The sequence below is a fragment of the Podarcis muralis genome, chromosome 5 (genome assembly GCF_964188315.1).
Source record: "Podarcis muralis chromosome 5, rPodMur119.hap1.1, whole genome shotgun sequence".
Lineage (NCBI taxonomy): Eukaryota > Metazoa > Chordata > Lepidosauria > Squamata > Lacertidae > Podarcis > Podarcis muralis.
The window spans coordinates 74,501,895-74,529,887 of record NC_135659.1 but is presented as its reverse complement, the minus strand read 5'-3'; the positions used below and the strand labels follow the sequence as shown (position 1 = coordinate 74,529,887).

The following is a 27,993-nucleotide window of genomic DNA, read 5'->3' as shown; positions in this document are numbered from 1 at the left end:
AGAGGGCAGTGAGCACTGCCCAGCAAGAAGGCTGCATCACCAGTGTGTAAGCTTCTCTCTCTAGGTATTTCTGTCCCAGGCTAGAGATTGTCAGCTAAAACTAACCTTCCGCCAGTCCCCTTTTCCCCCTGGGGTTCATCTCTGTTGAATGTGTCTCTGTCATTGTGAAGGATTGGAATTGCAAGAGAACGCAGCTCTGATCTTTCCACCAAGGGTTGGATTGATGTCCAGTTCGCCACCAATGGGAAACACCTCTCCTTCATAACTGCTGTGTGGGCTGAAGCTTATTTTTTGACAGAAAGTTGCCTTTTCCTCCCAGAGATATCACAGCAATTAACTTTGGTAGAGTGCTAAGCCAGTGGCAATTTGCAGTGTTCTCATTATAAATCTTTTTTTAAAAAATAAAAATGTTATTAAATTTTACATATATTTTCCAAAAATAATATAACATATATTCTTATCTTATACAAGAAGCAATTTGCCCATCAGAAGTTATTTTGCCCACTTGGGACATCACCTATTGCTTTTTGGTTTTCTTATTCCCCCCCCCCCCCCCACTGTGGGAGCATTCAGATAAGACTTTGCTGGGCAGCAGCATAAAACCACTACCAGAAAGAAGTGAGATCACAGCACTTGTTGAAGGGGTGTGTGTCCAGGGGAGAGCATGTTATGCTGAAGAAAGCTAAAGGATGTGGCTTGTACATGTGATGCAAATCTTACACATTTGCCTGTGTTGTTTTGCATTTCCCCCCTTTTCTGCTAGCCATGCTATATAGCTAGTGCTGCTGTATAGGACAGTGAATACCAGAATGATTGCATAGATCCCTCCATCACGTAATAGGTATTGACAATGTAACAACAAAGACAGGCCCTGCCACAGGCTTGCAAAAGGAAAGACAAGAGAATTGGGGGAGCTGGGGATAGATGCAAAGGGAAGATGAGCAGAGAAGAGTAATCATCCTGGTTGCCCAGTTGAGGAAAGGAGCTATAGGCCACCTCCAGTTTCTGGGCATAGTGAAATTATTCTTTATTTCAGGAGTCTGGGCATGCTGTTTCAGTGGATTCAGTCACCTGCCCACACACCGGCTGAGTAATTGAGACCCACCTGGCTAGTCTACCACCACACATGGTTCGCATAAACTAGCACAGACTGCATGCCCTGCGTGACTTCTTGCAAGAAGAGAAGTCTCACAGGGATGGGTTTTCTCATAAGAAGAGTTGTGGTGTTCTGCGGGGAGGGGGAAGAATTGCTATTCAGGTGATTCAGGTTTCACTCTTGGTGGTGCTCAGCAGTGCAGTGGGGAGCTGCAGGTTGGGCACCCTCCTGACCCCAGCGTTGTGAACCAACGTCCTGTTTCCCCATTAGAATGAGGATGCTTAGTTCATAATTCAAAGGGCCCAAACACGAGCAAAGAATAACAATACTGTACCTGCTTCGCATCTCTTCCCGCATCCCAGGCTGTGGACATGGATGAAAAAGACTACAGTGAAGCAGATGGAATATCTGAGAAAACCACTCCCAGCAAGACCCAGAAATCCCCTCAGAAAGTCACCAAGAAGCTCAAGAGTGCCATCTGCAGAGTGACCCTACTTGATGCCTCAGAGTATGAATGTGAAGTGGAGGTAAGCAAGGGGACTAGATGGCTTGACCTTTTAAGCTACTAGTGGGATCCACCAAGCCTCCTCCTTTGGCAAATGCATGCCCTCCTACCCTCCACCTGATGTATTGTCAGGTGTGGGGCAAGTAAACCCCTGGCTAAACTAAAAGGGGGAGTTGAAAGTACTGCAGATCAGCTGATTGGTGGTGCCTGCAAGGTGGTGCTTTCAAAGGGGTTTCTAAAAACCCAACAATCATTTTTCAAAGCGATGCACAAGACAACACTTTGCAAGGGTCACCTGTTGTCATTGTGATGCCAGGTGATTGACATCACCGCCCACCTTCCAAACTTGGCCCACAAGGAGTGGAGATGACAAACTGGCCCACTGCCGAGATCCAGTTCTCCTCCCTTCTCTTAAGTGTATCCTGCAAAGTTTATGTGGCCTGAGTTCCCTTCCTCTGGGAATGGTACCCAACAAACAGCACCTTTTATAAAAGAATAAGTCCGTAATCAGTGTTTTGCAACAATTAATGCTTTCAACTCTGCCAAAGACACGTGTGCGTGCGCGCTTAACTCCCCAGAGAGATGCACATGGAAGACAGGTGTGAGTGACTCATCCATTTCTAAGCGTAGGCTACTTGCTATTTGTGTATTTCGGTGAAAATGAAGTGTAGGCAATGTGTGTGCATGAAAGAGAGAGAGCTTGTGTAACTGTTAACCTGACTGGGATCCCTCGAGAAGAAGGGTATTATTAATAGCATGCAAGGGAGAAGCTTCGGCATTATAAAAAGCCTATTGCACAACCTCATTTGTATGATATCCCTCGCTTCATTTCCACGGACATTTATTCCTCTGTGCAGGATGGAATGATATCTCAAATGGTGACTTGTATCGCTGTGGAGACAAAAATCCTTGCTCTGTATCAAGTGAATGGAGAGCGATCCATTCTTTACTTGATCGCTGAAGAAAATGGTTGCATTTTTGAACATCTTGGATGGGAGAGGAAACGACGTTTGCCCTTCACTGAAGAACATGAACACAAGAATGTCTGCAATGCAAAGTCGTTTTGCTCCTCATCAAAGCGAACAGGCCTGTGTTCTTCAACTTTGGGTTCCCACATGTTGTTGGACTACAATTCCCATTATTCCTGACCATTGGCTAGGCTAGTGGGATGATGGAAGTTGTAGTCCAGCAGTATGTGGGGACCCAAAGTTGAAGAACCCTGGAATAAATCAGTTTGGGAAGCATTAATGGTGCGGGGAGTGGGGATCCTCTTGCTCCCTGCTGCACATTCTCTTGGCCCCAGAACCTACAGTATCCCCTATCAAGTGTTTACTAGATTTTCTTTCCTCTTTTTGCACATACAAGTGAACACTGAACTTCTATGTGGCATCCATGCACGTTTGCAGCTGGGTTCCTGGGATGTTGCTCCTATCATCACTTGTGGCTACTAGCCTCTCCATATTACTATTTCTAAAAATGGGTTTGTACTTCAGTGCAACAAGGAGACCCATTTTATTATAAAAATTTTGTGTAACGCATGTAGAACTTTTCATCACTGCTTTTCATAGAAAATCTGTGGCTTCTGTATTTCTGTATCTTCTACAAGGACAGCTCTTCTGGTGTTCCTATCTTTCAACTGGGGTAGACTGTGGTAATCTTTCATACTATGGTGCCCTGTGCGAAGTCAACATTTGGCATCCTCAAACGAATCTTCTCAGTTATGGGTCTTCTCAGTTTTGCACCCCCTCAGCTCAGCACCCTCTACGGGGAGACCACCCAAACCGCCCTAAATCTGGTGCTGATTTCAACATCAGCAAGCCCATACTATCAAAATGAAGGCTTAATACCCATGCAGTTTAGAGCGGGTGAAGGCCAGTCTGTAGCATGTGATTCCTGTTCCAGTGGGAACAAATAAATTTAAGATTTTTCTGTTGGCCTGGAGCAGCAACAGTGTGGTGCGATTGTTGTTCTCCCACAATCTATAGCAGGCATTCACACCATATGAACCACAGAACTATAGGTAGGCACATGCAAGTGATGTATGCCACCTCTTTGAGCGCCAGTAGCTGGGAATCACAAGTGGGGAGAGCGTTACGGATTTCAGGAGCATCATGAATGGGATGCTTTGAATACTTCCAAATTATGCAGTATTCATGGATGCTAGGACTGCCATTGACTACTATCCACGATGGCTATGTGCTACCTCCAGTGACACTAGCAGTCTGCCTCCGGATTCCAGTTGCTGGGAGTCACAGGTGAGGTGAGCAATGCTCTACTCTAGTCCTGCTCGAGGGCTTCCCATAGGCATCTGGTTGGCCGCTGTGAGAAGAGGAAGCCTTCTTAGATGGAATCCAGCCGTGCTGTGGTTATGATGTGTTAAAATTGCCTCAAGTGGTTTTGCCTGCAGTGAACCAAGTGAGAGTATGTGCTTCTGAGATCATGCAGGAACCTCTGGGGGCACCTTCTCAATTCATCTCTGCCTTTGGCCAAATGCATCCAGACCCCAGTTGTCTATAATATGATCACTGTAAAAATTAGGTTTGCCGTACAGAGTTGGAAGTCCGAAGACATACTGGTTCAAAAACTGGTAGGAGGTGGAGCAGGAGGGAACAGCTGGTAAACAGTCAGCAAACAGTCAAAGCTTAAGGGTTCAGTTTCCTACTGGTATTGCTATAAAAAGGAAGAGTTGGGACAGAAGTCCATGGAATCTGGAGAGCCTGGCTGGCTTTAGTTGGATGGAAGTGGCAGTGGAGAAGAGCATGCGCAGAAGACAGAGGGGGAAATGTGTGTGCAAAAGAGAGAGAGAGGTGGAGGATGAAGGAACACAAGGGATGTAGAAGCTGGGCAGGTATATCTAGTACGATTTCAAAACTTAGTGTTATGGAAGATCAGTCCCTTTGCATTTTTAAAGAGACATTTGAAGACCCACTACTTTTCTACAACTTTTAGTGCTGGAGGTTGATGGGGTTGTGATACATCCATAGTTTGGGTCCCCAGTGTGGTGCCCATGGGCACCATGGCATCCACAGGTATCTCCTTGATACCCACTAAGGACCTCTCCCTCTCCCAATTTTGGGGGGTTGGCTGGGAAAGGTTGCCTCTCTTTTTGGAAGGTTCCTGGTTTTGTTTGTCTGCACTGTATTTGAGAGCATGGTGTAAGCATTTCTTGGGGAGTGGGGGAGGACTCTGAACACAGGCAGTTACTCTTCTGTGAAATGGATATTTTATGTTGCCAATTAGTTTCTTAGATTTCCCAATGTACCCTGAGGTCCAAAAAGGTTGGCGACCCCTGGTTCATAGTATATTTGTGCTGAGCTGTCTTTTTGTGCTGGCCTTTTTAGGGGGAATCAAGAACTGAATGTTTTTCTTTCCACTTTGTGTGCAGATGGGTTGGGTTTTTTTCTCCACAGCAATTCAAACTGGGGAGCGTGTGCATATACAGACGAAATTAGCTATATGCATTGTGCATAGAAATGGGTTACTTAACAGCTGCCACATGGAGCTATTTAAGGCAGCCCTGTGCTGCTGCTACAATGTATGCAGGCTTTTACAAACAAGGGGGGACTTCTAGCCAGCCAAAGTTGGCCAAGGCCCTCCCAGATTGATGGGAGAGGACACCACACAGCTTTTACCTTGACTAGTTTCAGCCTTTGTGCCGTGCAATCCTCTCTGCAGGAGACCATAAGAAGTGCCTGGTGGGCCAGGCCATCTCGTCCAGCTTCCTGTTTTCACAGTGGCCAATCAGATGCCTGCAGGGAACCCATAACGAGGACCCAAGTGCATTAAATGCATGGGATCGTGGCCTCTCTCTCTCTCTCTCTCTCTCTTTTTTTTGGCAAGGGGACAGTTCCAGTTCCTTTCTTTTACAAAATCTTGGGAGAAGCAATCTTCATTATAATCTGGCTGATAGGCAGGTGGCTTGCTGGAGACTAAATAAAGTAGACTTTGATTGGTGGTGGCATTTACTGAGTGGCTAGTAAACATGGCATTAGGTCTTGTTTGTACTTCCATACCCAGTTCTTTGTGCTAGCTATGACTTTTAAATCTCTGAGCAGGCTGGGCCCTGTATGTATTGGCAGACTCTCTTCCTGAGTTGCAATGGGCTACTGTGACTGCATACCCCTGACCAGTTGCCTTCTCCCATAGTTTGATGGATGTGTGTGTGTGTGTGTGTGTGTGTGTGTGTGTGTTGGGTGCCTGGGACAGAACAGGGATTCTGTTGGTTTTACTGCCCATCACACTCCTTAACAGTCTCCCTGAGCTAGGTGGGGTGGTCTTGTGTTTGGTGCAGGAGTCCCCCTGGCTTGTTTTGCTGGTGGGGGAATTTAGCATTCACTCTGAGGATCCCCTGTCACAGATGTGGCTCAGGAGTTCGTGTCCACCATGACAATCATGGGTCTGTCTCAGGATATCTGGCCCTTCCCATGCTGCAGGGCACACTCTGGATGGTAGTGATATTAGAGTGGAAGAATAGTTCGTTTGTCATGGTTGGGTCACTGGAACTCAGAGCCACTGCAGGGATGAGGAGTTGATTAGGATGGTCTTCCCAGGAGTAGGATGGAGCTGGGTGGTTTCCTGGTGGCTCTTGGGGAGTTTCCTGTCACCTTGGCAAGTGATTCTGTCGAAATCCTGGAGGATCTCTGGAATAGAGACAACTGACAGGGACATACTAAGGGCATTTTCAGTAATGGGCCCTGCATTCTAAAACTTCCCCCCTGATGAGACTCACCAGAATTCATTGTTACCTGGTTTTCAGAAGATGGTGTTAAATCCTTTTGCCCACATTTGGCTTTGGCCCTGGATGCTGTCCCCTGACATGTTACCCCTGAGTGTACAGTATAAGGCCCTCAACCAGTGGGGCCTGAAAAGTTTCACACCCCTGGTTTAAACAGACCAATATAATGATGAACCTGGTTTTGTTCCTAGACGTTATGATCTATTGATTGTTTTCATCAATCATTTCTCTAATGCACCTTGGAAGCTGGTCTGAATAATTTGGGAGTGTGGGGAAGCAGAGTGAGGGATGGGCTAAATAAATAAAGTGAAATAAAGGACTGAGAGGAGGTGAAAAGGATCAGAGACGGTCTGTTGCTTTGATCTCTGGCACTCCTGCAGCCCAGCTCTTTAGCTGACAACTCCCAACAGTGAGATTCAAGAGTGAGTTTTTACTGAGTGCAAAGCGACTGATTGTTACAGAGATGAAAGTTCTCCTAAGCAGCCAAAAATGGGGAGGGGGAGGGGGTGGTGGATGAAAATAGATTATCCTAAGAACTTTCAAAGCTAAAAAGGTGGGCTTTTTCAAAGGCATAAAAGGGCTCATGGAATTAGTCATCCTGTGAAGACTGTGGCTGTTATTTGTCCATAGAAGAACATGCAGAAATCTCTGTCATTCTGTTTTTCCTAGCTTACTAACTCAGGACCCCAAATAAATGTACACCCTTGACATTCCTTAGGAATTAGTAAAGCACAAGCTTTGCAAACCGGAGGTTCCAGGTTCAGTCCTTGGCTAGAGATGAGTAAATCTGTCAATTTTGGTGCTCTCAGTTTTTCATTTTTTTCCAGTCTTACATTCAGTACTCCACATTTCTGCAGTGATTTTTGTAGTATTAATAAAATCCTCATGAAAGACTTGCTCACGTTTTTTTTGACTTGCTCACATTTTAGTGTGAATTTCTTCCAATAAATATATATATATTGTATGCAGAATTGACAAATGCACACATTTTTCCAAGCAGTTTTCCCTAAAAGAATGCATCTTTGTACACTTTGTTTGGGTTAAAGCACTGCATTGTGAAGTTTGGATAAGTGTGAATTTCAAAGAATAGCTGTGTTTCTGTTCATGTATTGGTTAGAGGCGTGTGAATTAGGTAGTTTCTCATTAAAATGTAAACAAAAGTGCATTTCTTGCCCATCCCTATCCCTGCCATCTCCAAGTAAATCTGGAGAAGGCCCCGTTTAGATGGGCCATTAATAAAAGGCAGCTTGCTCTATTCCCATACAGTTTATTGCCTACTTTAGGTGAGTGTGATTTTTATTAGGATTAGAGTTAGGCATCGGGAATGTGTCATCTGATGAGAGTTTCAAAAGACAATGGAGAACCAGGCAAGGGGAGGCTCAGATGGTTTAGATTTAGAAGAAGCTTTGTTGTGGAAATTAGCATGGAAATTCGTAGAAATGTGGGTAGTGGTGGGTATTCTAGCATAGGGTGCATACAAACAGAGACTGAAAGGAGAAGAAATGAACAACAGCAGGAAGGAATATAAGCAGCAGTGACGAAGTTATATGGTATGGGGTTGACTGGCAGAGAGCTTTTAATCTAAGGACTAGAATCTTGAGATGCATCCAAAGCATGATGGAAGGACCAGTTCTGGGGCTGAAGGAAATGGCGGACATAATCACAGCAACAGGAGAGAAAGATTAGTTTAGTAGAGAGGCTTTCTGATCCGACAGCAAATAAGTATGAAAAATCTGGCAGTTTCTTGATCAATGTTCTTCCTCCTGCAAGCAGCTTAGAAACCAGCATTTTATTATCTTCTACCAAACACATTATTGGTGCCTCCCCCATTCATTGTTGTTTAGTTGTACAGTGCAGGCTGTCACTCAGGAAAGCTGATCTCCTGAACCTGCTTTCAATTAAAATAAGAAGACTGGAAAAAGCCCATGTTAAATGCCTATATTGATTCGCTGCCTTTTGCTGTGCCAGGTTAATGAGGAGTCTCTCCATACAATGAAGTGATTTTGTGGGGAAGAAAGTTAATTGCTTAATTTAAAAAGGTTTCTGTTGGCATTTATTGCCTCTTGCTTGTATAGCTGTTGCTCCTCATTTTACAAATCTAAGTGCTGGCATATCAAGTCTTAGGATCTGGCTCTTAAGTTGTGGTGCTATTGTCACTATTATCAAGAGTATTTTCATCTCCATGTCATTGGGAAGACTCTGGAGAAATCTTCATGAGGATAACAAGCCTATCATTTATTATTCTTTATTTTTGAAAGCAGAGGGCTGTATTCAAAGTTCTCTGTCCCCTGGTATGAGGACTCTTACACTTACAGATAGGTGAAGAAAAATGGACCCCTGACCATTAGGTCCAGTCGTGACCGACTCTGGGGTTGCGGCGCTCATCTCGCTTTATTGGCCGAGGGAGCCGGCATACAGCTTCCGGGTCATGTGGCCAGCATGACTAAGCCGCTTCTGGCGAACCAGAGCAGCGCACGGAAACGCCGTTCACCTTCCTGCCGGAGCGGTACTTATTTATCTACTTGCACTTTGACGCGCTTTCGAACTGCTAGGTTGGCAGGAGCAGGGACCGAGCAACGGGAGCTCACCCCATTGCGGGGATTCGAACCACCGACCTTCTGATCGGCAAGTCCTAGGCTCTGTGGTTTAACCCACAGCGCCACCCGCGTCCCTTACACCAACAGATAGGTGTTTAAATATTGTGCAACTGAAGAATCCAATGCAACAATTGAAAAAACTTGTTGCAAAACAGATCACACATCCTACTGTGCAACAAAATTACCAGCACCTGCTTATTTTGGATACAACTCAGATGAGAGTGAGTGTGAAAGAGCACACACACACACACACACACACACACACACACACACACACACATGGCCATGCAATTGGAGGAAGAAGGGAGGCCAGTGGCGTAGCGTGGGTTGTCAGCACCCAGGGCAAGGCAAGTAATTTGCGCCCCCTAACCCGTGGATTTGTGCCCCCTAACCCGTGGATTTGCACCCCCTAACCCTAACCCCCAGATGTTGCGCCCGGTGCGGCCAGCCCCCCCTGCACCCCCCACGCTACGCCAGTGAGGGAGGCACACTGAGAGGGGAGAAGTGAGTGATTAAAACTATGACAAAAGTAAAGTCGGGATGAAAGGAACTGAGAAGGAAATGGCAATTTTAAACAACAGCAGAAGTTTGAGTAAAGGATGGATGGATACTAAGAGGGTGAAAGTGGCCATTTTAAACAACGACAAAAGTTTGAATATCCTTGTAATATTTTTTGTTTGGTGCATCCCAAAGGTTTAGCAAAGCCAGGGTGCAAATAGACACAAGATAGTTCGCAAGAGTATTCATATTAATTGTTTAGTAGTCGTGTTACTTTCCCCTAGAAATCTGCCGCAAAAGGGCATTCCCACATGTTCCCTGGCGTGCTCTGCAATGCCAGCAAATTGGAGACAGGTTCTCACGGATGTAAGAGTATAATGTCAACAAGATACTGTTTTTAACTCAATTTCCTTTACTTGGGCAGAGGTCATTGGTAACTGCTTCCTACCCCAAACTTCATTCCACTCTGAGTCTTTGATCTTCTGGATGTCTTGTTCCCAAATTTTCCTCAAAACTTGCAACTCTCTGATATCTTTTCCCAATAACATTTGCTATACCGGGACCTTTATGTCCACATGTTGCATCAGGACCAGTTGTTTGAATGTTGCAAGCCCCATAGCGATTCTTTTCAACTTGATAAGAAGTTACCTTGGCGTATTATTAACCGCCACCCCTCCCAGTTATAAGGGCTAGAAAATAACAGTAATTTGCTCTTACAACTGCATGTGCTGCCTTTTTCCATTTGTGGAGTTGCCATGTTGCTGCGTGGGTCTTTCCCTTGGTCAGGAAGTACATTGTGTTGTTTTCTTTCATTTTTCTAACCTAGGGAAAATGCCCACATCTAACTACTTACCTATAACAAATGTTGCATACTCACTCACCCACACCCATGCACACACACCAGTGAGTAAATGGCCCCTCTCAGTTCAGTGTAACTTACTCCCTAGCAACTGTGTTTAGGGTTGCAGCTTAAATATAATTCTGGCCTTCCGTAAGTCATTTCCTTGCATCAGTGGTGGTGGTGGGGAGCTTGTTGGCTTCCAGTTTTTGGATTCCAACTCCCTTCAGCCCTAGCCAGCATGGCCGATGATCAAGGATCATGGGAGTTGTAGTCCAACAGCACCTGAAGATGCCTAACATTCTACCCTGCCACTCATAGTTTTGTGGGTTTAGCAGCATCTACAGGATCAGAAAGTGCTTCTTACATGCCCATGAAGGAGGAATGATTGTGTTTGACTGCATGAACAAGGAAAGAAGCCACAATAGCTTCTAGGTGTGCTCTTAGTTCTTACTCTTTCTATATTTATTTGTCTTGCAGAAACATGCCCGGGGGCAGGTGCTCTTTGACCTAGTCTGTGAGCACCTCAACCTCCTGGAGAAGGATTATTTTGGACTTACATTCTGCGACTCAGATAGTCAGAAGGTATGTTTTGGGTGGCCCTGATAGAGGCCTGTGCTGTGTCTATTCAAGAAGCTGTGATTAAATAAGACTTCCTCTTATGTGCTCTCTCTTTCCATTTCAGAACTGGTTGGATCCATCCAAGGAAATAAAGAAACAGATTCGCAGTGAGTAATGTAGCTGGAAGCCTGTGTATTCAATAGCTTCCTACGTTTTCTAACTGGGCCTCTATGGTAACATAGATGAGCAGAAATTCTCCCCTTGTCCATAAGATGCCATTAGTAAGCAACTTGACTGTTGTATTCAAAATATTTTCCAAGCATGAAAAGGAACTGACTTGAGAAGAATAGAGGCTTGAGGGAGAATAAGGCCGTAAGGATCTAACATTCTCCAGTGTTCCAGTTGCCACTGACACCTGTATGAAGTGTTATACTATGCCTAGAGTGCTGTGTGCCTATACCAATACAGTAGTATTGTTACTGACCATGACACCCTCTTTTTGTCACTCTTTGCAGAGTGGAAATAATAGTAACTGCAAACTATCATTGAAAGAAAGGAGTGGAGTGAAGAACCTCATGATTGTATAAAATACATTATATGATAGGAGCACCAAGCAGTGGGGGACATTCACTTTTGTAACCTGGTTCCTTTTGGACTGCAACTCGCACCAGCCCCAGCCATCATGGCCATGGCTGGGGGTTGGGGGTAGGCTGAGGTAAAGCAAGCAGCACACTCTGCCCTGATGTAGAAAGGCAGGAAAGAGTGGTGATAGGTCATAGGCCCTGGGTCATATTGGCTCCCGTGCTCCTTTCATTTTACAGGGAGGAGAAAGCTCTCCGTTGGGAGTTGGCTTCTTGAAAAGCAAGATATTGGGTAGTCTTGCTGCACAAGCGGTTTGCACGGATACCGCAGGAGGTCTTTCCCAAACAGCAGGCCCTCTGGGAGACAGGAGCCTGTTTCCATGGCAACAGCAAAGTTGTATCCTCTCTTGTGTGGCGAAGGCTGTTCTGCTGGGTCGCAGGTCTTAGCAGGCAAGCACACCCTGCCATGTGCCTCAGCCGTGTACATCCAGTCAAGCAGAGATCCCTGCTGATTCTGAGGAGTTTGTCTTTTTTGAGGCACATTAATAGTTTCCTTGCATAGCAGGCGGGAGGCAGTGTGAGGCGGTCGGAGTCACGGAATCGGGAAGCGGAGATGAGTGCAAGTGTGAGAGACAAAGGAAAGGAAAGGATACCTCAGCTGAGTATGTCTACTACATCACATTTTCCCCTTTCTCCATCTCTCCGTTACATAGGTGGCCCCTGGAACTTTGCCTTCACCGTCAAGTTTTACCCACCAGACCCTGCCCAGCTCACAGAGGACATCACGAGGTGGGTCAAAGCTACATATTCCCCTCTTAAGCAATGGAATGTGTTGAGCTGAACACACACACACACACCAAGCCTCAACCACCCACCGCTGCCACTCATTTTGACATCAAGCTGACTTCCGCTGGTGATGACTGAGAGAGGTGATCACTACTGGAGAATGGTCCTATATAACAGCAGCAGCAGCAGCAGCAAAAATAAATAAATACATATTATTTATATCCCCACCCATCTGGATGGGTTTCTCCAGCCACTCTGGGCGGCTCCCAACAGAATATTAAAAGCACAATAAAACATCAAACATTAAAAACTTCCCTGAACAGGGCTGCCTTCAGATGTCTTCTAAAAGTCAGACAGTTGTTTATTTCCTTGACATCTGATGGGAGGGCCTTCTACAGGGCGGGTGCCACTACTGAGAAGGCCCTCTGCCTGGTTCCCTGTAGCTTCACTTCTCGCAGTGAGGGAACTGCCAGAAGGCCCTCAGAGCTGGACCTCAGTGTCCAGGCTGAATGGTGGGGGTGGAGACGCCCCTTCAGGTATATTGGACTGAGGCCATTTAGGGCTTTAAAGGTCCTAGGACTTGCCTCCAAAATCAAAAGCAACAGAATAGCAAAAGCGTTTCTCAGCTTCCATCCCCACTGCTTACACTGGCCACTGGAAGGATGCAACCTAATATCTTCTTCTGGAAGGAAGGAATTGATTTTAGGCAACCTTCCCCAAGCTGGTGCCCTCCAGATGTTTTGGACTACTAATAAACTGGATGTTCATCAAGCTGTGCCTGGCTTGGTGGGCCAGATACCTCTTCTGCACCTAGAGGTTTTCCAGGTATTAAATGCCTTCAGATTAAAAGTTATGACTGCAATCCCAGACAGCAACAAAATTATGAGATCTGAAAACCCAATAGTTCAGGAGCAGCTAACTCAGCATTCCTTGCTGCTGCCAGTGTTGGCAGGGGGCCGATGGGAGTTGTAGCTCAGTGATACCTGGAGGGCTTCAGGTTAGCCACCCCTGCCCCAATGGGCCATTTTATGGCAGGCTGTGTTTGGCTTGGTGACTAACAAATGACTTGCTGTATTAAGAAGTAAACATGGCCCACCCCTTATTAAATGACTGCAAGGAAGTTCCTGATTTCCTGCTTGCTTTTCTCACGGCTGTCCCAACTGCTTGACTCCCTCCCCACCCTAGATACTACCTGTGCCTGCAGCTCCGAGCAGACATCATCAGTGGGCGCCTCCCATGTTCCTTCGTTACGCATGCATTACTGGGCTCCTATGCTGTGCAAGCTGAACTGGGAGATTATGACGTTGAGGAGCACGTGGGCAATTACGTTGGTGAGCTTCGTTTTGCTCCAAACCAAACTAGGGAGCTGGAAGAGCGTATCATGGAGCTGCATAAGACTTACCGGTGAGTATGTTTCTGTCCTTCTGTACTGAGAACAAGCAAGACCTGGGAAACGGGTTCTATGACAGTGGTTTGGGAGCAGATAGCACTGTGCAACCTGTTTCTTTCTGCCCGTGTCTTGTAAAAACCCAGTGAAGGAAATACCAGCATTTTGCCCAGCTGTTAGGAGCTGATGGTTTACACTTCTGCCATTTCTCCCTTTCCTTTCAAAGGGGCATGACACCTGGAGAGGCAGAAATTCACTTCCTGGAGAATGCCAAGAAGCTTTCCATGTATGGAGTTGACCTGCATCATGCCAAGGTACGGCAGACCTGTAGTGTGTGAAGATGCCCTCAGAATGGGTTGGATTGCATGCCCTGAAGAAATTGCCACATCATCTCTTCACCCCTGGCCAAGCTCTGCACCAGCGCACAGGATGCATCAGTTTAGTGGTGTGAATTTTCCTAGGACTCATCTAATAATAAGATGAGGCACTGCCATCAATTTTTTTTCCCTATCAGAAAACATGACATCTTGGTGATGCAGATTAATACAAACTGTCAAATGTTTAAGATTGGAGCTGTCTTTTTTTAAAAAACACACACAAAACTTTAAGGTACCATGCGGCCATATCGTGGGACCTTTTCTGTAACAAGTGGAAGGTGGAGATTTTATTCCATGAAAGCTGATTACTCCATAGTTTTTGCAGGTTGTGTGTGTGTGTATTTTAAGGAAAAGCACACAATAAGTTTCCTGGTGTGTGTGTGTGTGTGTGTGTGTGTGTGTGTGTGTGTGTAGATACCGATTCAGTGGTCATCTACCTGTAGTTTCCTACATGTTTTCTCCTTTCTCCTAACACAGTTAAAATTCCATCCATTTTTTCTATTCTCCTGTCTCTGTTCCCTTTATTTCTTACCTTCACAACTTTTCTCCTCTTTCATATCCATGCATGATCTGGCTGCTAGGACAGCAAGTTTTGGCCTCTCCAGCTAGAACAGTTTCATGCTTTACAAGCAGCAACCTAATTTGATGTGGTGAAGTTAATCCCTTAAAAGCCAGAGCTAATTGAACCCAGAAAAATCTCACCTGCCTGCTCTCTAGCAAACTTCCTGGTGTGCTCAAAGAGGCGGAGGAGCCTTGAGAAGACGGAGGGCACTGAATTTCGGGCCACATATCTGATCCCTCTGATTACAACAGTTCTCTAAATCATGACCCACAACTCTGGGAGCCTGCTGGTTTCCTGGTAGCAGTCTGAACAGCACTCTGCTGTCCCCTAGCGTCAAAATTGTCTATGGGTTAGAGCACATGGGAGGATGCTTCCAACACCCCCACCCCCTTTGTAATAAATAGATGTTGCAAGCAAATGCTGTTGGCAGACTTCTGCTGCTGGCCAGGACTTTTCCCAAGACCAGGAAGCTCATTTTATGAGATTAGTGCAATATCCTCCCCACAAGAATCCCCTAATGGGGAATACACCTTTAAACCTTGGCCGTGGTGCCTCAGTCACTGCAGTCCTTTTCACCAGTGAAGCATCCCTTGCTGTTGTGTCTTAAATACTTAGGCAGTCAGCTTTTGCCTGCTTGGGAAACATTAGCCCGGGGAAAAGAAGTAGCCATGCTATGCTGCAGCCTGTTTTTGCAAGCATAGAGAATGACAGAAGACACGCAATGCCATGCACTCTTAGTGTGCCCTTTTTCCTAAAGCAAAATTCCTGATGATCTTTCCAAGAAGAACGGCGTTCCATGATGCTCCCCCTAGTAACGCCCTTTTCTCAGACCTAAACTAGGAAGATCTCCTTTGTCTGGAGTTGGAACTGGAGGTGTGGCTCACCAGTAGAGACCATATTCCTAAAGTTGTGGCTGGTCAGATGACCTCTTTCAAGTTCTGAAATTGTTTCTATATGAGTTAAAGGTAAAGGGACCCCTGACCATTAGGTCCAGTCGCGGACGACTCTGGGGTTTCAGCGCTCATCTCGCTTTATTGGCCAAGGGAGCTGGCATACAGCTTCCAGGTCATGTGGCCAGCATGACTAAGCCGCTTCTGGAAAACCAGAGCAGTGCACGGAAACGCCGTTTACCTTCCTGCCGAAGTGGTACCTATTTATCTACTTGCACTTTGACGTGCTTTCAAACTGCTAGGTGGGCAGGAGCAGGGACCGAGCAACGGGAGCTCACCCCGTTGCGGGGATTCGAACCGCCGACCTTCTGATCAGCAAGCCCTAGGCTCTGTGGTTTAGACCACAGAACCACCCATGTCCCGTCTATATGAGTTCGATGGGGATAAAGGCAGACACGTGACCCACTTGGAATTTAGGAGCCCTTGCTCCTTTCCTGCTTTCACATCCTTGACCAGTTTAAAATAATACCTTGGCAATTACCAGCAGGGTTTGAGGATTTGCTCTGAATACCTGACTTTGCACTGATGGGTTTTCGTATGTGCTAACACCTCTCTTTCTTTCTGTCACTTGTTTTCTGCTTTGGCTCTTATGCAGGATTCAGAAGGCATTGACATCATGCTAGGTGTTTGTGCCAACGGCCTTCTCATTTATAGGGACAGGCTGAGAATAAACCGTTTTGCCTGGCCCAAGATCCTCAAGATTTCATACAAGAGGAGTAATTTCTACATCAAAATTCGACCTGGTGAGGTAAGTGTCCAAAGTGTCCCCTGTCCAAAAGAAAGAAAAAAGTTCACTCTTTAGCAGACAGTCAATTCCTGGGGAGAAGCTGATCATTAGAAACACGAGTTTCCTCATCTGGGTAATGAGTGTTCAGCAGGTCCATAGTTGGCATTGATATAATGGCCAACAATTATTTATGGTTGCCACTGATTTGTCCCCTCTCTTGAGTCCTCTACCAAAGAAGGGATATATATTTCACTTTGAAACAAACTTTGGAGAAGAAGGAGAATGAGAAGGATGCTCACCATTTCTGTTTTATTTGAAGCCCACTGCCAGATGGGAAGATTCTGTCTCTCAGTTTCTTTGCTCACATTTGCCCGAACATGTGAACACTGGGTCTGTGGATGGGAAGCAGTGTTGGCCATGCAAACTGTGCCCCAGAGCCCATTTCCACATGCACTCTATGTCTCCAGTCTTAGCCCATGTTGAATAGGAAAAGCCTGCTGGCCATTTTTAAACACATGCCCTTGGAATGTTGTTAGAACATCTTGTGCAATCAGGGACCTTTCTTCGTCTCTTATGCCTGGCACAGTGAAAAACTCCAACCACCCATCCTTTGAGTTTTCTGCAGTTCACAGGGAACCCAGAGAAAAGAAAGGGATGGGTGTCCATAGCAGGAGCAACCGGGGGGTGGGAGTGGGAAGGGCAGTCCCACTCACAACTGAGTTTGTGGATTCTGGAGTTGGAAAGATCTGCTTTAAGAACATGAGAAAAGTCCAGTTGGATCAGACCAAAGGCCCAGCATCCTGTTTTTAGAGTGACCAAAATACATCAAGAACCACATGTTCAAAAACTGAACCCAACCACCAGCCTCAATGGAGCAGAAGCTGACGGTTGATGTAACTTGACCCTGGTGGGAAAACAGGAGACTGACTGTTCAACTGGAGCAGACCTTGATTTCATCTTTGCTGGCACCTTCCTCCCTCCCTCTCTGTCCATCATTCCCTCAGGGGGGTTGGCAAGGGCTGACTTGATTCTTGGTCATAATGTCTGCTCTTTGTTCCCTGCAATTTCAGTATGAGCAGTTTGAGAGTACTATTGGCTTCAAGCTGCCCAACCACCGCTCGGCCAAGAGACTCTGGAAAGTTTGCATTGAGCACCACACGTTCTTCAGGTGAGACCGGGGTGGGGTGGGGATCATGAAGGCTTTGTCCTCTATAAGGAGGTGCTACAGATAAGATTGAAAGGTTTATGGATCCTTTCTCGCCCAGTCTAGCCTATTTGACAGGGTTGTTGTGAAAATAAATTCAGATAAAGATATATTGCCACCCACCTGGAAGTCTAAATATGTTTTTGAGCAGGAAGCAACCTGTAGAACAGAGTCCCTGCCAGATATGATCTTTACCGTGGAGTGGTAATTTGAGGGTTCCCAGATATGAGTCCCTGGTCTCTTAAAAAAGAAAACCTCAGCCTTGTATCTTACAGCATGGATGGTGTTGCCTTATTACCTGACAGAGGGAACAGTGATCTTGTTTCCAGCTGTAGAATATGAAGCATACTGGTAGCTGAGACAATTTACAGGGTAGGGCAAGATAGAGGGAGAAATGAGCTTTGTGTGTTCTGTGTTCTGTAAGCAGTGGCGTAGCGTGGGTTGTCTGCACCCCCTAACCCGTGGATTTGCGCCCCCTAACCCTAACTCCCAGATGTTGCGCCCGGTGCGGCCGGCCCCCCCTGCACCCCCCACGCTAGGCCACTGTCTGTAAGACATCAACTAGGTTTAGAATTCTCTTGAAGGCAAAAATTATTTTACTGACTTGATGTTGCTAGTTCCCAGATTATGGTTTCACCCAGGCCCTCTGAGTTTGCATGCATTTTTACTCTAGCCCTAGCTATGAATCAAGAAGGGAGAGGTCATGAATTTTACCTGTCCAATGAGACGCTGTTCATCTGTATCTTTTCAGTAAATATTTAAAGAGTCGATTCATATGTCACATTCTGTTGCTGCTATGAGCTTTTAACAGCTCATATGAGTGCATTGTGCTTCATTTGTGTGTGAAGGAGAGATGCATGCAGTATCTCCAGTCATAAATTCCCACTCACAGGAATGGGTTTCATGTGCTGCTTGTGGAAATTGATATATGGCATGGTTTGCATTCCTTTCTCCAGTATTAACGCAGCTCAGATAAGTAGATCACTACAATCTGAGCTGTTGAATGTGCACGTCATGGGCAGAATTGGGTATCTGGTGCTCAATTCAGCATCTTGATAATCTCAACACCCACTGTTAAAGGGAGACTTTCAGAGTTCTGCTCAGTAGGATGATCTGGGAAATGACTAAGCTGTGCCAGGCATGGGCCAACCAGGATATTTAGTAGGCAGGAGTGTGTTTCAGGGCCCTGACAGTTACTTATGGTTGGCAAAAGAAAATGTATGCAGATCTGCCTTTACTGTTTGAGACTAAAAGAACTGGTTATGACTCTGTAAGCTACTGTTTCTTAGGCAGCTGTCCATACACATCCGTTACTCCATCTCCAATGGATGGGACATTTGCCAGGGGCATTTGAGCTCTATTAAAGGAGCAAAGGCTTTGAGGCAACCTTTCCCCGCTCCTGGCCACACACTTTGCAGGTTTTCTACTTGTCTGCCTCTGAAACATTTCCTATCCTGACAGGCCAATGTTTTATACATCAAGACATAGTCCCAGATCGTTTACCCTGTACATTTCCTGTGACATCCTTTTCCCCTTTAACATTCACTGAGGAGCAGCTGGCAGAACATCCCTAGATGCATTTAGAAGGTTTGTTTGTTCAGATGACAACAAAAAGCAAGTAGGGCCGACTGTGGGTTTCTTTGTCACATTGTGTGGCTTCCACGTAATGCAAGGAATCCGTAAATTGCATATGGTGCTCCTCACAATCTTCCGATATTGGGCACATCCACAAAGCCAAAACTTCCTCTTCTTTCAAGGTGGGGTGGGAGAGCACATGAGAAAGAGCACTAGAGAGCTTCAGGGGATAAACCGTCCGTGCATATAGCTGATAACAAAGCAATATAGGGAAGTGACACTGTGTCAGAATTCAGCTTACGCTAGGATTTGGCGAAGATGCAAGTGCAGGGCTTCAGTCTGCAGCTGGCAAGAGCCATTAATCCAAGCCACAATCAAGAGGCAGAGTCATAAAGTCAACTAGAATCAATAAGACCATTGGGCAAAACTCAAGACAGGAGAAATGGGAACTGGGGACATGATAGGGGATCAGGAGTGTGACTGGGGAAAAACCTTGAGCGTTAGTGAAGAGCAGTCTAATAGCACCCTGACTTGAGACGTCGCTGTATGCAGATGGCTTTCTGTTTCCAGTCTTATGAAATGGACTCTACAGTGGTACCTCGCAAGACGAATGCCTCGCAAGACAAAAAACTCGCTAGACGAAAGGGTTTTTTGTTTTTTGAGCTGCTTCGCAAGACGATTTTCCCTATGGGCTTGCTTCGCAAGACGGAAACGTCTTGCAAGTTTGTTTCCTTTTTCTTAACACCGTTAATACAGTTGCGACTTGACTTCGAGGAGCAACTCATAGAATGCGGTGTGGTGGCCTTTTTTGAGGTTTTTAAGGACTTTGGTGATTTTTGAAGCTTTTCCAAAACTTTCCCGACACCGTGCTTCGCAAGACGAAAAAAATCGCAAGGCGACAAAACTCGCAGAACGAATTAATTTCGTCTTGCGAGGCACCACTGTATTGGAGGGGGAGTTTAGTGAACCCAGTTGGGTGTGCCTTCCAGGCCTTGAACATGATAGGTTTGTTTCTCTCCTCTTCCAGGCAAGGGCTGGGGCAGGTGGACTAAAGTTTGAAGTGGAGAACCATCACACACACAAAATGCACACTTAAGTTTTTCTGTGTTTGCAGAGCAGGGGTAGGTGTGTTCTTTTCTTCCTGGTTCAGCCCAACTGCATTGCACACACTGATGCTGTCTCTGTATCCCCGCCTTGCTGCACGTGGGCCTGCCGTAGTCACAGTCATAGAATCGAGGTGGAAGGGATCCAAGGGTCAACTAGTCCAACCCCCTGCAGTGCAGGATGGTTTTAAAGTTCTTAAAACTATCCCCCCAATAAATAAATAAATAATCATTGAGGTCTTCCTACCAATCCTTTATTCACACTAATAGAATAACAGATGTTTGGAAGCAGATGTTGTCATAATAACATAGCCTAGTAACTGGATATATTTACCGCGGTGTAAATACATCTTTCCCCAAAGAGCTGCGTCAGCAGATGGCTGCACACTAAACCAACACATGTGCCAGCATAAGGCCTGTGGCCTTTGCTCCTTGCCTGACTTATGACTTTGCTCTCCCTGCCCCTCCTCTGGCACTCCAGCCATTAACATCCCAGGGAAGCCCTCAGGGAAGGCATGGAAGAGAGAGTTGGCTCGGAAGCTCTTCTTCGTCACGGGTTAACTTTCTACAGATTGCACTGATTTAGTTAATCCTAAATGATGGGGAACATCTTAGGCATTGGCAGGCAGAATGTTTTAAAAATTTAGTTAAGGTTAGAAAAACCAAGTGCCCCAGAGAGCTTCATGTAGTGCTCTTCAGCTGGCTCGTTCACCAAAGCAGAAGAATTGTGGCATTCAGGTAGGCTAGAAAGGTGATGATTTGATTCATATGCCATATACATAACCATTTTATATAAAAAAGGCAGTGTGGTGCTGGATTGAGTGCTGGGTTTGGATTGAAAGTTCCAAGTAGGATTCGAAGAATTATTATTATTATTATTATTATTATTATTATTATTATTATTATTATTATTACTACTCCGCCCATCCAGTTGGGTTTCCCCAGCCACTTTGGGCAGCTCCCAACAGATTGAAAATTGAATAAAACACCAAACATTAAAAACTTCCCTAATCAGGGCTGCCTTCAGATGTCTTCTAAAAGTCAGATGTTTATTTCCTTGACATCTGATGGGAGGGCGTTCCACAGGGTGGGCACCACTACTGAGAAGGCCCTCTGCCTGGTTCCCTGTAACCTCACTTCTCACAGTGAGGAAACCGCCAGAAGACCCTTGGAGGGGGATCTCAGTGCCCAGGCTGAACGATGGGGGTGGAGATCCTCCTTCAGTTATACTGGGCCGAGGCCATTCATGGCTTTAAAGGCACCAACACTTTGAATTGTGCTTGGAAACGTTCTGGGAGCCAACGTGGCTCTTTCAGGACCAGTGTTATAGGGTCTTGGCGACCACTCCTAGTCTAGCTGCCTCATTCTGGATTAGTTGTAGTTTCCAGGTCACCTTCAAAGGTAGCCCCACGTAGAGCTACTGGTTACAAAGCTCTCTGGTTTGCAGAGGTTGGATGCCCATCTATCATGGATGCTTTAACTGAGTTTTCTGTGTTGCATGGAGTTGGATTGGATGTCCCTTGAGGTACCTTCCAGCCCTACAAATCTATGATTGACCTTCAGACCAGTTAACAACACCCAGCCCAACCTACCTCACTGGATTGTTGTGGGGAGGAAATGGGATATTCCTCAGTATTGTGAACTCCTTCCAGGAGGGGTGAGATTCAGATGCAATTACTAAATGAAACATTATATTAAAATAAGACCTGGACGTTTGGCATGCTACAGGCACATTTTGCAGGAATATGTCAGCATTTGTTCAAAAATGTAGTCGCTGTGCTTGCCATATTTCTTTTTCAATAGGCCTTCTTTATTGTTTTTTTTTAAATGTTACTTTCCCCATAAACACATTTGTACGCATATCAAGGGTGATACCATTGCAGGGTGATGGAGATGCCCAACATTTGTGTTTTGTAGTTCCATGAAAAGGTTGCAAATCCAAACAACTCTTTTATGTATAGTTGTGTGTGTGTCAGCAAGTGAACATTGCAAACAGTTTCTGAGGGATGGAAGGTACAAGAGATGCTTCAGGCGGGGAAGCACATAGTTTCAAATGAGTAGTGGAGATCTAGGAAACTGAGATAGCATAGCTGCCTTGCCTTGAGACCTAAGAGCCATTCTACACGTTACACAGAAGAACTTGTCAATCTAATGGGGTAGAATTCTGGACTGTAGCAGTTCCAACTGCAGGAAAGGGAACTCATAAAACTTGCACATCCAAGAGAAATGTTTAATGTTGCATACTCTCGAACATGTTGGTTTATTATAAAATAGGGAGCCTTTGACATGCAGGGACATTAAATAAATGCAAACTTTCCCTGTATCATGGAGCACAGTCCAGAAATCTATCACTCAACTCTGCTTAATGTGTAGAATAAATCAACCTGTTTAGCAAGGCAGCACAGAACACAGATACATCAAAGTTTCAGATTGTCACAGTCAAGGGACCTTCAGATCAAACTCACTTGCTGCATCAGCAGGGCAAGTAAAATGTTCTTTCTTCAAAATTAGGGCATCAAAGTCCGATTAAACCATGATTGGAAGGAGAACATAGCTACATTAATAACTTGCAGAAGGTTGTTCTGGCAAGTAAGAATCACTGTTTATTGATGAATGGTAATCTGTTGGCTAGGGACACGGGTGGCGCTGTGGGTTAAACCACAGAGCCTAGGGCTTGCCGATCAGAAGGTTGGCAGTTCAAATCCCTGCAACGGGGTGAGCTCCCGTTGCTCGGTCCTTGCTCTTGCCAACCCAGCAGTTCGAAAGCACATCAAAGTGCAAGTAGATAAATAGGTACCGCTCCAGCGGGAAGGTAAACAGCATTTCCATGCGCTGCTCTGGTTCGCCAGAAGAGGCTTAGTCATGCTGACCTGGAAGCTGTACGCTGGCTCCCTCGGCCAATAAAGCGAGATGAGCGCCGCAACCCCAGAGTCGTCCGCTACTGGACCTAATGGTCAGGGGTCCCTTTACCTTTTAATCTGTTAACTGGATGAGAACCTTGAAAATTTTTGGTGGGGGGGGTGCATGCATGATGTCTGCACATGAAGCCATCGTATAAATCTTTCGCCTTTCACAAATTTCATCTAATGGTACTTATCCTGGAAAGAGTGATTAAGTAAACAATTACTTGACATTAGATTTCCATGCTCAGAACCCTGTATGACAGACAGTACAACTCACAACCTTGAGGCTGATTGTAAGCTACCTCTGGCTAAACATATTTGATCATAATATCATAATGAAACATAATATTTCATTTATATTTATTGAACTTGTATACCTCCCTTCATCCAAAGATCTTGGGGCAGTTCACAGCATAAAATCTGCAAACTTTGAGATGTTGCCACTGCTGCCTGCTTTCCCTTTGTATCAGAGCTGGTACTTTGCATTATATTGCTGAGCGGGCTACTAATCCGTTACAATGTTTTCCCTCCTCCTCCTCCCCTTCTGCAGGTTAGTGTCCCCGGAGCCTCCCCCAAAGGGCTTCCTAGTCATGGGCTCTAAGTTCCGCTACAGTGGGCGAACACAGGCTCAAACGCGACAGGCCAGCGCCCTGATCGATCGTCCTGCCCCTTACTTCGAGCGCTCCTCCAGCAAACGGTACACCATGTCTCGCAGCCTCGATGGAGGTATGCCCCAAATTGGGGAGGGGGAGGGAGATTGGTTCACTGGTGGGCATGGGAAGGCTAATGTTTAAAGGATGGGGGCATCAACTGGGGTGATGGGTGGTTGTGGGCTAGCGGGGCAAGTTTATTATTCCTTGCTGTGTTGGGCTCAAGAGCAGTTTTTTCCAACAATGATTCGTAGGTGTCCCTTGGGTGGATTGCCAGGCTTCCCAAAATGGGGCAAGGATTTTGGCTCCCATGGAGGAGAGCACTTATCAGGGGCACCCAAACAAGGAGAAAAGTATTGGTGGCCCTTAGTCTGGAGACCATTGCTTTTAAGGAAATTTTTCTTTCAAATGTGCAAAAAGCTGTTTGTTGTACTCATATGTACATACAGATGCACACACATACACAACAGCATGACTCATAGGGCTGTATCACGTTATGAACTTAAGAAGGTAGGTAAAGGGAGCGGGTGGCTCTGTGGTCTAAACCACCAAGCTCATTTGCTCTGGAGGGCTGAATTTCCCTACTTTAGGACTTGTTTAACATAGGGACTCAGCAATAAAGAAGCAGATGATTCCATTAGCCCTTTCTGTTTACCTGAGCTGCCGCCTGCAACTTCTGGACACGAGATATTTGGGGGGGGGGGGTGAATGCTGGAGAGGTTTTTCTTCCTGTGTTGTTAGAAATATTATGTTCACCAAGGCAGCTCAGCTTCTATTCTTGAAAAAACAGAGAAGCAGAAGTGAAAAACTGCCATAGAAAGGGAATTCTGTGCCGTAGAGGATGAGGAACTACAACAATGGAGTGGTCTTGTTCACCATGTTTCTGCCATGTTGCATTGTCCCCCTACACTATTGTAAACCTAGAAGCTACTAAAAAAGTGGGTGACAGGAGCATTATATATAAAATAGTAACTATAGCAAAGTGATCAACACTGGTTAAGCAGTTGCCCCATTAATTTTAAGCAAAGGGGTTAGGAATGCATTCTTACTTCAGGGGGCTAAAATATAATAAGTCACTATGTAGAAACAGTGAGCTGACCAGAGATAGATGCATTCCTGAGGAATAGATCCACAATATGGGAGAGCAGGTGATATACCTCCTCTTTTGCCTTCCTTATACAGCACCCTCTATTTTTAATTGCTTTATTAGTTTTAAAAAAGAAAGAAAAAAGTCAACAAATGAAAAACCAAAGGATATACAAATTGCGAAGAGTAAATAAATTTATTACAACACAACTTCTATTATGACTTCCAGTCACACCATCAAGGGTCCCAGGTTTCTTTTATGTAACACACTTTTTGTTATCATTCCAATCTTTTCCTATATCTCTATTTTTATAAGATTTTCTATGTTTCTACAGGGGTTATTCTAAGCCTGTCAGAGAATTCACATTTTTACAATGCTCTTTAAGATATTTTATGTAAATATCCCACTCTCTAATAAACATTCTTTCTGAGCTCATTATATATTATGTCCCCAAATTCCCTTATTTCCCTACAATTCCACCACATGTGTATCATTGTACCCTCTGCCTCTCTACATCTCCAACAAATGCTTGACCTGGTTCTGTACATTTTTGCCAACTTTGATGGTGTTAGATACCAACGGTAAAGCATTTTCATGAAGTTCTCTTGCAGGGTGTAACATGCCATAAACTTTAGGTGGATAGTTCCTCTTTAGATGTAGCACAAAGTAAGCCACTTATTATACAGTGTGCTAAGCAAGAGATGATCAGCCCTGATGCAGATGAGTGGTGATGTTTTTGGGTTGTCAAGGACTTGACTCAAGGAATCTCAGGAAAACAAAGATCAAAATAAGACTTGAATCCCAGAGCTGATTTTATGGCAGTGTTGGATCACGAGCCTGTGGGGTGTCCCCCACCAAGGGAAAGGGGAGCTCTGCACCTTTTTTAAATATTGAGATTACATTGTTTCTAGAATTAAAAAGCAGGTACAGTAGCCTGTGCAGAACAAATCTACTCTTGCTTTTGGCTGGACTCAATGGGACAAAATAGGGCTCCTCCGTTTCTCTCTCTTTTCTGCGCAGAATTCTCTCGCCCAGCTTCAGTCAGCGAGAATCACGATGGAGGAACAGAGTCAGACAGGAGAGACACGGACAGCAGGTATGGAGGAAGAACGCGGTCCGAGACCGAGGATGAAGAGGTGACCACCCCAACAAAAATCAAGGAGCTAAAGGTACAAAATCTACATCGAGGCTTTGCGAGATCTGCCCCTGAAGGGAGGTTTCTGCCCCCTGGCCCCTACTCTTTGAATTAAGAGATGAATTAAGTGAGGAGCAAGCTCCCTTCATCTCAATTCAGAATCGGGCTTTTCAAATCAAGCTGTTCCCCACCCCACGAATGGATGGAGCTCCCAGCTCCATACTCCTTTCACAAGGGTAGCTTTGCTTGGCACGGATAGTGGAAGCAAGGAAGGCTGGCTAAAGGCAACAGCCGACATATTTTTAACCTTGAATTCTCAGGGATTTGGGGCTCAGCTCATAATATATGAAATGGGATTTAATTCGTTATTTAACAAATAATAATCTGCCCTTGTGGTTTCCTCTGACCTTCTCCATTCCCCAAATTTCCATCAGTAGATTTTTATGACACACGCCATTCCTGGTTTCCTCATTTGCAGACAAAAAGGCTACACCATAGAGAGCCCTTTCCAATGCTGACAACTCCATGCTGAAACCACATGGCATTACAGATGATATTTTTCTTGGCTCCTGAGTTATAACCTCAGTATAATGTGTGTTCTATGAGTTCCCTTGACTGACTCTGCTAGTTCCTTCCCTCCCCCTTCTTTTTGCTGCCAGCCGGAACAAGAAACCACCCCAAGGCACAAGCAGGAGGTATTCTCTTTCTGGAATGTCTTAACGCCTCATCAGTGCATCCTAGTGCTCATCCTCTTTTAAACATGCAAACCACACTGACTGTGCCCCTGTTTACTGGGATACAAGATGTATTCAGACTGGAAGCATCTTTTATTCCACAAGTAGCCCTCCTTGCAAGCAGTAGCCAGGTCACTTCAGCTACTTGCTTCCTAGGAAATCATCTATATTTTAATACCCAACTGACACTTTCCTGTGTTTTCTTAGTATCCCATTGTCTCTCTTTCTGTTTTCCGGCCCTGATGTCCTCAGGTAGGAAATAGGTATTTCAGAGGCAACAAATAGTTATGACAAGAATGTACACCACTCAGTGGCAGGTCAGAAGATCTGCATCATTGAATTTTGTGCAGGTTAGGGTAGAACTGAAATTGGAGCTTTCACTTAGTCACCTTGCTAAGCTGCCAATCAGTAGAAAGCAAGGTAACCAAGTTGCCTTCAGTTTTTTCTTTGGATGATGAACTTGAGTGACATTTGATAGGTGAATTAAAAATAAACAACCAGGCTGCTAAAGTATCCAGCACAGGCTGTGAAGAAGAAGGTTAAGGCTCTTTCCACACAGCTTATTATTTGCAGATTTCTCCTACTATGCAGAGTTGTTCCTCAACCTTTTCCCCTTTCAGAGAAGAACTATAGGGTTTCCATTCAAATCAGCCTGAATCCCATGATGATGGCTTTGGTTGATTTATTTTTAGCAGGCTTGAATCAGGCTCTAGAATCAAAACTGGAAAGCAAACCACAGTCAGAATGAAATGCTGTCACTGCATACTAATGTTGTCATGCTACAATTTTAGTTTCCCAAGACAGCCAAGGTGTATCAGCTACTGATTTCCTGCCTGGCTGTCCATCCATCCACACAGACACACAAATTCTCCAAGCACCTGATCTTCAGTGCCGGCTATTGTTCCCTTTGTGTTGTTTTACCATCCATTTCTTCTGCATGCTCCATATTGCAACCCTTTTATGGTCCTTATTTACAACCTCACCGGTACATGAATGGGGCAAGGGGCAAACTGATTCAGAGATGCTCACACTTCCAGTTCTTACTTTCTCAGCCTCTAGGGCAGTCATTCCCCAAATATGTTCTTTGGCATGGCAGAAGAGGACTGCTAGTCTGGCGCAGGATACCAATTAAAGGGTCCTTTTAATTGCCCACTCACAAAGGAGACTGCATACCTAGCTATTCTTGCCTTGCCTCTTTAAAAACACAAGATGAGCCCTGCTGGATCAGGTCTAAGGACCTTCTGGTCCACTATCCTGTTCTCACAGTGGCCAGACACATGCCTATAGGAAGCCCCAAAGCGCTCAGTCTCCACTGCAGGCAAAATACTTCTGCTGAATTTCAGCATTGGAGATGGTTTAATCATTCAGTCTCTCCTAGTTCATAGACAGCAGAATTACTCAT

The 27,993-nt window shown here is 45.3% G+C and overlaps 1 protein-coding gene across 12 annotated transcripts in view; it reads left to right on the top strand.

Moving 5' to 3' along the window:
• EPB41L1 (erythrocyte membrane protein band 4.1 like 1) overlaps positions 1 to 27,993 on the top strand; it is a 163,190-nt gene that overhangs the window by 113,707 nt on the left and 21,490 nt on the right. For 10 of the 12 annotated variants that reach the window (XM_077929226.1, XM_028734931.2, XM_077929227.1 and 7 more), the window contains 11 exons: positions 1,459 to 1,623; positions 10,750 to 10,854; positions 10,955 to 10,997; positions 12,125 to 12,200; positions 13,383 to 13,601; positions 13,811 to 13,898; positions 16,069 to 16,221; positions 17,271 to 17,368; positions 23,536 to 23,711; positions 25,743 to 25,891; positions 26,517 to 26,552. In XM_077929226.1, coding sequence (XP_077785352.1) covers positions 1,459 to 1,623; positions 10,750 to 10,854; positions 10,955 to 10,997; positions 12,125 to 12,200; positions 13,383 to 13,601; positions 13,811 to 13,898; positions 16,069 to 16,221; positions 17,271 to 17,368; positions 23,536 to 23,711; positions 25,743 to 25,891; positions 26,517 to 26,552 — 1,308 coding nt within the window. The remainder of the gene's footprint in view (positions 1 to 1,458; positions 1,624 to 10,749; positions 10,855 to 10,954; positions 10,998 to 12,124; positions 12,201 to 13,382; positions 13,602 to 13,810; positions 13,899 to 16,068; positions 16,222 to 17,270; positions 17,369 to 23,535; positions 23,712 to 25,742; positions 25,892 to 26,516; positions 26,553 to 27,993) is intronic. The other 2 variants (XM_028734933.2, XM_028734936.2) reach the window with 1 other exon arrangement.